This window comes from Psammomys obesus, unplaced genomic scaffold, assembly GCF_907164565.1.
Source record: "Psammomys obesus unplaced genomic scaffold, mPsaObe1.curated_primary_1811, whole genome shotgun sequence".
Lineage (NCBI taxonomy): Eukaryota > Metazoa > Chordata > Mammalia > Rodentia > Muridae > Psammomys > Psammomys obesus.
Genome location: NW_026595317.1, coordinates 1 through 7,979, shown reverse-complemented (window position 1 = coordinate 7,979; position 7,979 = coordinate 1). Strand labels below are relative to the sequence as shown.

General features: G+C 44.5%; 1 protein-coding gene across 1 annotated transcript; it reads left to right on the top strand.

Moving 5' to 3' along the window:
- Positions 1-805: 805 nt before the first annotated feature.
- On the top strand, positions 806-4,369 carry LOC129685696 (lymphocyte antigen 96; the record flags this gene model as incomplete). Its single annotated transcript, XM_055619204.1, is given in 2 exon segments — positions 806-1,028; positions 4,280-4,369. Coding segments are annotated over 2 exon segments (202 nt in total), but the record flags the coding sequence as incomplete, so codon positions are not given.
- Between the last annotated feature and the right edge of the window lie 3,610 nt (positions 4,370-7,979).

The window sequence follows — 7,979 nt, the reverse complement described above, 5'->3', positions numbered from 1 at the left end:
AAAAGATTTGAAGTAATAATGCAGCTGAAGGAAAAGAGAGTCTTTCCAAAAGAGACTCTTGAAATGAAATCCACACCAGAACAAAACCATCACTTTTTCTTATTGGGACTCACGTTTTTACCTCAAAATGCTACTCAGGGAAAGAGCTACCCCACCTCAACACCACTGCCTCAAGCTCAACCCCCTTTGAAGGTATTCTCAACGCGGGTAAGGTCCCCACTGGGAATTACAGCTGGCATCCCTGCGTGGGGGTGTCGTCCCTGCGTGGGGGTGTCATCGAGCCTGCCTATTTTGTGGTTGAATCTGTTTCTGAGTCGAAATCGTTTTTGAGAGAGAGAGACCAGTCAGCTTAGCTAGCTAGATGAAGCTTTCTAGGCCAGGAGAAACCTTTGTATGACGAGCTTGTGGGAGACAATAGCTTGTACATAAAAAGTAGTGCATCTCCTCTTAAGAGATCGGCAGACTTTCTTTCTCTACAGAGGGTCTCCCTATGTAACTCAGGCTGTCCTGGAACTCACTATCTAGAGCAGGCTGTCCTCGAACTCACAGAGAAACGCCTGCCACGTGCTGAGTTTAAAGACGTGCGCCACTACGACCAGTGGACTTTCTTTTAAGACAGGGTTTCCTGTGGGGCAGTTGCTCTCACTGAAAACTTGCTCTTTTAAAGTGCTGGTTACTTTCATCTACATTAAGTGTTCAGGAACAGTGTGTTCTAGGTCATTTTTTTTTTTCCTCTCTTGCCTTGCAGGAAGTGCTCACATATGAAAACAAATGCACAAACAGTCACATAAAATAAAAAGAGGAAACAGTTGGATGGGAACTTCGAAATCACATGACTGGTGACTAAGTTAAATCTTTCCTCCTTACCGTGGAGTCCGATGATCTTCCTTGCTTAAAGTGTCGGAAGTGTTTAATCATGTTGCCATTTATTCTCTTTTCTACGCTGCTTTCTCCCGAGTTTACTGAATCTGAGGAGCTACAGTGGGTCTGCAACTCCTCCGACGCAACCTTTTCCTACAGTTACTGTGGTAAGTGACTCGGCAACAGAGAACTGCGGCGCCAACTATTTTAAGAGAAAGTTTTCACTGAGCCCGAAGCTGGACACTGGCGGGAAAGCCTCGGCTGTCCCAGCCTCGGGGAGGAGGTGGGGTGGGGGTGGGGGTGAAGGTGGGGTGGGAGGTGGAGAATGCAGACCAATTCCGGGTGCGGATTTTCTCTCCCCTCTCAACCCCCACGTCCCTCCCTCCACCCCCGTACCTGAATTGTTTGTTTTTACCTCCCTGAGTTTCTGTGGTCGGCTCTTGCTCTTTCCACTCGGAGCCCTGTTTCAGTTCTAATAGAACTGTTGGCTCCTGAGTCCCAGCCCAAACACAGACCGGTTCTTCCTGAAAAGGTAGAACCCTAGCTGCTTCCTGGTGGGGTTTTCTGCTCCCACTGCTGGTCCTAGAGGGCTCTTAAAAGCATCTCTCCTCCTCACCAGCTGGGTGACCTCGGGCAAAGTACTGCCTCACTTTTTTTTTTTTTTAAACTTGTAAAAAAAAAAAAAGTGATTTTAGAGTTCAGAGTAATAATGATTTTGGATAATTATTATTATTACCCTATATCAAAATCTGTTTTGAGACGGAGTCTCCCTACGTAGCCGTGGTTGGCCTGAAACTCACTTTATAGATCAGACTGGCCAGGAAATCACAGATTTCCTGCCTGTCTCTACCTCCTGGGAGTAAAGGCATGTGTCACCACACCCACCTTACTTTATTATGACTTTTTCAGACAGGCTGGCAGTGCTGGCTGGCCGAGAACTTGCTCTATAAACCAGACTGGCCTGGAACTCACAGAGATCCACCTGCCCTTGCCTCGAGTTATTTGCTTATTTTTGAGACAGGGCCTTATTCTGTAACAGGCTGACTGGAACTTATTATGCTGGCCTCAAATTCCTGTTCTCGTTGCCTCAACCTCTCCGATGCTGGAACTGCAGATATTTTTCAGTTGCACTAAACTCTGGCACTATTGAATCATAGCTAAGGCTGTTGCCACTCCATACCTTCTTATTAACGGATGTCTGGGATCTGAAGACCTAGCACTGGGGTTGATAGTTGGTTCCATTTGTTTTTCTCTTTCTGTTGATTGCTTGGTAGGTTGTCCATTTTCTGCCCCCTCTAGCAGTATCGGCATGGCTGGAAGGTGATGCCTTCCAAAATGCCAATTCTTTTAACAGCTGGATCAAAGCCTAATCATCTTAAATTGGAGCAGGGACTTTATCAGTGCACTATGAGAAGTCCCGGAGTTCGGTGGTAAAGAAGCCTCTGTAATCACAGCATTTTCCAGTGGGTTCTTTTGGGGGACTGACTTGTGAAACACTCTGACCATTCACCTCTAGGGCATTAGGAAGGTCCCCATTCTGCTGACCTGTTTTCCTCTCCTTTTCAGCCCCCTACTTTATCAGCTTATTTATTTTCGTGTATGTGGGTGTGTTCTGGTACCCTCAGAAGCCAGAAGAGGGCATTGGATTCTCTGGAACCCTAGGTACAGGCTGCTTTGAGCTGCCTGATATGGTGCTGGGAAGTGAATCTTGATCCTCTGACAGTGCTCTTAACCACTGAGCCCTGTGTAGTCCCTAGTCTACGTCTTTTGGTACTGCTTGGTGACATGCCTAATTAGTACTGTATAATTAATATTATTCAGCTTTACTCTTTTATTAATCAATTAGTTTCCGTTGGCTTTGTTTGGTTGGTTCTTTTTTTGAGATAGAGTCTCTCTATGTAGCCCTGGCTGTCCTAGAACTTGGTATGTAGAACAGGCTGGCCCCAGACTTACAGACACCTGCCTGCCTCTGCCTCCCGAGTGCTGGGACTAAAAGCATAGGCTACCGCACCTGGCTTCCTTTGGCTTTTGATGAGGCTTTCTGAGGTTGCACCTGACCCTTTGTTCTGTAACACTGATAAATCCTGTGGACTTTCCCTGGAACCCCCTGACACGAGGCTGGAAGAAAGCAACAAGGGCTCTCTACCTTATGACCCTGCAGGTTGCCAGAATAGCATTGTCAGTCCTCAGCCTTGAGAGTCCTCTCTACGGAAAACACACACTTTCCATGTCTATACCAAGTCCACACCTACCCATGAAAGCATTGGTTTCTCTAGAATCAGTATTCGAGTATTGGCGACAGTGATGGCTAAGTCAGTCCTGACTGTGAGGACATTTCCAAGAAAGAGAAGAGAGATTCTTATCTGGGCAGGCATAGTTATTTTGGCTTGTCTTAATGAATCACTAGTGGGGGTAGGGTGGGGGAGCATGCTTAGGCAAGAAACATTTGTTTTGGACTGATCTGGAATCCAAAATCAAGATTTTGGCACATTTGGATTCTCCTTGGCTTGCTGAAGAAGCGCTATGGTTGTATATTCTCTGCCAAACTCATGTCAAAATCTATTTGTCACTGTGATAGCAGTAAGGAGTGGGTCGCTCTGTTTTCATGCACACCAGAAGAGCGCATCCGATCCCATGGTTGTGAGCCACCATGTGGTTGCTGGGAATTGAACTCAGGACTTCTGGAAGAGCAGCCAGTGCTCCTAACCTCTGAGCCATCTCTCCAGCTCCTTGTTTGTTTTTTGAAGCACGGTTTTACTGTAACCCAATCTGACCTAGGACTCACTCTGTAGTGCAGGCTAGCCCAGACTAGCCTTAAAATTCACGTTCATGGAAAAGCTGGGAGTTGGGAGTTTCCATCTTTGTACATGCTGAGTGCAGGGAAGAACCAGGATGTACTGTCTGTCAGCTCAGACTACTGTTTTTGGTCTTTCTTGTGTAGCTAGGCTGTGCCAGACTATTAGAATCTCAAGATGAACAGCCTGGAATTCAGTCTTTTGGGGAGCTGGGTTGGAAATGCTAGGGTAGCGGGCACGTAGGTGAAGCTGGAAGTCGGGAAGCCACTTTCTAATTGTGTGGTTGTCCTGGGATAAGGGACTCTAAAGAGAGGGTGTCCTGAATCTCTGTAGTAATGCTGGTGAGTACAATTTGTGTGTCTGCAGGTACTGGAGTCTTTTTACTACTTTCTGCTTTCACACATGGACTTTGTACTTGAGGGGATAAACCTAGGTCCTCATTTGACTTATGCTGCGGCTGTCACTCTTCTGAAGAGAGAGATGTTTTCAATCTTCAGTTGTTCTCATTATATAATTTTAACACACACACACACACAACACCTTTTGGGGGCTGATATTCAGAATGCTACCTTTATTGAATGTTGTTTATAATGATGTACTAACATTTTCCTTACTTCTTTTAGATGACATGAAATTCCCTTTTTCAGTTAGTGCTGAGCCCTGTATAACACTGAAGGGTACCAGTGGATTTTTGCGTATCAAGTTCATTCCGAGTGAGTACAAACTCTCATTTTTGTAATCAGCCAAAGGGTTCTAAAAATTAAACCAGAATAATTCTGCTCCAAAGATACTTGTGTTTGTTATCTACTGCTATTTTATATGTTTCCATACTCTTAGTCTACACATATCTATTGTCTTTGTGGGATCGTAGTCTGGGCATGCCATACCCTTGTCATTCAGGATCCCTCATAAAGCTAGAATCAAGATTTTGACCAGGTTTGGGGTCTGCTATGGAAAGAACTACTTCTAAGCTCATCTGCTTCTTGGCAGTATTCAGTTTCTGGATTCTGGGTATTGGCTACATGGACCTTATTACCATAGCTGCTTGCTTCATCAACGATGGCAAGAAATAACAAGATGAGAGAGTGCTATCCGGCTTGATCAAGGAAGTGGTACTCTGTCATTTTTACTGTATTCAAGACCAACTCAGAGTCGGATGGGTTTTACAAGAACGTGGGGTAGAAATGGAAGAACTTCAGCCTTCTAATAATGGGTGGCCTTTGTCAACCATTAGCTATTCAGATGGTGAGAAATATTGAGTTTCATTGGAAAATCTGGGCATGAGCTCATGTGAGGGCAAGTGCCTGAAGAGGGTAAAAGATGGTCTTGGCTGTTTTTAAACTGGAGTTACAGGATGTTACAAGCTTCCTGGTACAGGTTCTGGGACCTTAACCCTAGTCTTCTTAAGAGCAGCTAGCACTGTTAACATCTTTCCAGTCCCAGGGCCTTTTACTCTTTTTTTTTTTTTTAATAATACTTAATTTTCAGATTTACTTCTTTTATTTTATGTGTGTGTTTTGTCTGTATGTGTGTGTGTGTGCACCACATGCCTGCCTGGTACCTGAGGAGGTCACAAGGAAGCATTGAATCCCCTGGAACCGGACTTACTGATAGTTAGGAATGACTGTGTGAGTGCTGGGAATCGGCCCTGGGTCTCTGCAGGAGTAGCAAAGCGCTGTTAACTGCTGAGCCATCTCTCCAGCCCCGGGACCCCTTATTCTTAAAGATGACATCTTTGGGGAATGAAGCCTAGCAGGTGTGATGCCTTCAGTTCTCTCTTCAGCCTGAGGAAGGGAGGATCTTTCTAGAACAGATATAGTGGTGATGGGATGAGAGAAGACAGTGTGTCTGCTTTGGTTCTATCTTGCTCTCCCTCCCATTACTTCTCAGCAGGTGAAGGCCAGTGCTGGTAGTTCTGTGAAAATACAAACTTTTTTGTATTTTGTCCTTTCCCATAAGCCAGTCAATCCTGCTTGCTTCCTCTTAAGTCCTCGGGTTCGGGAAATGAATGCTTTTTTTGTTGTTGTTGTTTTGTTTTATTTTTCAAGACAGGGTTCTGTGTGTATCAAGAGCTCTGGCTGTCCAGGACTTGCTTTGTAGACCAGGCTGGCCTTGAAATCACCAAGATCTACTGCCTCAGCCTCCTGAGTGCTGTTTTTAAAGTCATGAGTCACCACATCTGGATCCCAGGAAATGAATTCTAATCTTTAGTACTATCGTCTCCATTCTCAGTATAGACTTGGAGCATGTTTTATGCCTTACAGAGTGCCATCATGTAAATAACAAGCTTTTAGAAAAGATATTTTTATTATTTGTGTATATGTGTATATATCTCTGTATGTGTTTGCCATATGTGTGGGTGCCTGTGGAGGGCAGAGCATAGCATTAGATTCTATGGAACTGGAGTAACAGATGGGTGGGTGTGAGCAGTCCAATATGAATGCTGGGAACTGAACTTGGGTCTTTGGAAGAGCACTCTTAACCACTGACTCATCCCTTTAGCTCCTAAAAACAATATTTTGTTGTTGGGGGTGGTGATGTTTTTCTCTTACCTTTTGCTTTATGAGACAGGGTGTAATTACTATAAGCCAGGTGTGGTGGTGCATGCTTTTAATCCTAGCACCTGAGAGGCAGAGGCAGGCAGATCTCTGTGAGTTCTAGGCTGGCCTGGTCTACAGAGAGAGTTCCAGGACATCCAGGGCTGTAATACACAGAGAAACCCTGTCTTGAAAAACCAAACCAAACTAAACAAACAAACAAACAAACAATTTACTACATAGCCCAAATTGGCCTTGTTCTTACGACAATTTTTCTGTCTCTGCTTCCCAAGTGCTGAGATTATACCTGTCTCACTAAGTGCAGTATCATGCAGATAAGCTTAAAGAAACATTCCCTCTTTCTCAGATTGTAGACCTCCATTATGTAAGAAAAAAAAAAAGGAAGCTGAGAGCTTGATAATGAAGCTGGGTGTGGTGGTACCTTTAATTCTAGCACTGAGGCAAAGAGGAAGGTGGAGCTCTGTGAGTTCAAGACCAGCGTCATCTATACAGTGAGTGCCAGGACAGCCAAAGTCACATAGTGAGACTGTTAGGGTCTAGAACACACTGAAAGAACAACCGTAGACTCAAGTAGCATGCAAGCAAAAAAAAAAAAAAAAAAAAAAGAAAGGTGTTTATTTTGCAGAAGACTAGTATGCCGGGGCCACCATCCAGGCAGAATGGCAACCCTAGACAAAGGTGCGCAGGGGCATTTCGGGGACAGTTAGGTCATCTTTACTGTGATTACCGCAAGTCAAAAGCAAGAGCTAGCAAGGGCTTGATTAGGGGTTGGGGGGATTCTCTAAACTTGTTCAAACCGGCCCAAACTGGTGAGGGCCAGGAAAGTTAAAAGGGTCAACTCCTGACTGGCTAACATCCAGGTGGTTGGTGGGCTGCATTCCTGAAGATAAGGCTGCCCAGCACAGACACTCCACACTGAGATAAGATAGCTTCCCATTTTTCTGGTTATTTCTAGGCTATTCCTTGGGTAGGGGATTTGATGGTTTTGTTCCTGGAATTGGTGACCTATGGCCTAGTTCCTGGGACTGATGACTTTTGGGGGTGGGGGTTCAGGCCTGTCCCAGTCTCAGAGAGAGAGAGAAAGAGAGAGCAAGAGAGAGAGAGCGAGTAAGCTTGGGAATGCTAAATAAAACTGTTAGTTTCCCTGACTATTGTTGAATTTTTTACTTTGATACACTGATTCTGCATTTGTTCACTCATTGGGAAGAATCAGAGGTTATGAACAACTGAAAAGGATGGTAGTGGCATCGCTAAAGAGGATCAGGGAGAAGGGTCTAGAGGTTCTATAAGTAGAACGAAGTTCAGGTCACGGGCTAGGGAGTAGCTCAGTGGTAAAGCCTTGGCTAATACGTGCCCTCTCCTGCCAGAATCCATCCCGAGAGCAGAATCAACAAATCTAAGAATAACTTGGACAGGTGAAATGACAGCCGGAAACCCTCGTGGCAGTGGAGCAAAGGATGGTTCAACTCTATTTGTTCTACTTTCTTCGCCACAAGTAAAAGCAACAGTAGAAATTTTGACCTAGTTAAGGCTCTGCCATTTTGTTGTTTTTGTCCCCAGACTCTGGTGTGCCTCATCCTCCGGTGTTAGCATGTGATGAGTCACGCAGTGAGTGCTCTCACTTTCAGAGGAAGTCTTTCCCCTTAAAAAAACGTATATCCAGTCCCTAATAATAATAGTAATAACAACAACAACAACCACCATCACCACAACACAATAATAATAATAATAATAATAATAATAATAATAATAATAATAATAATAA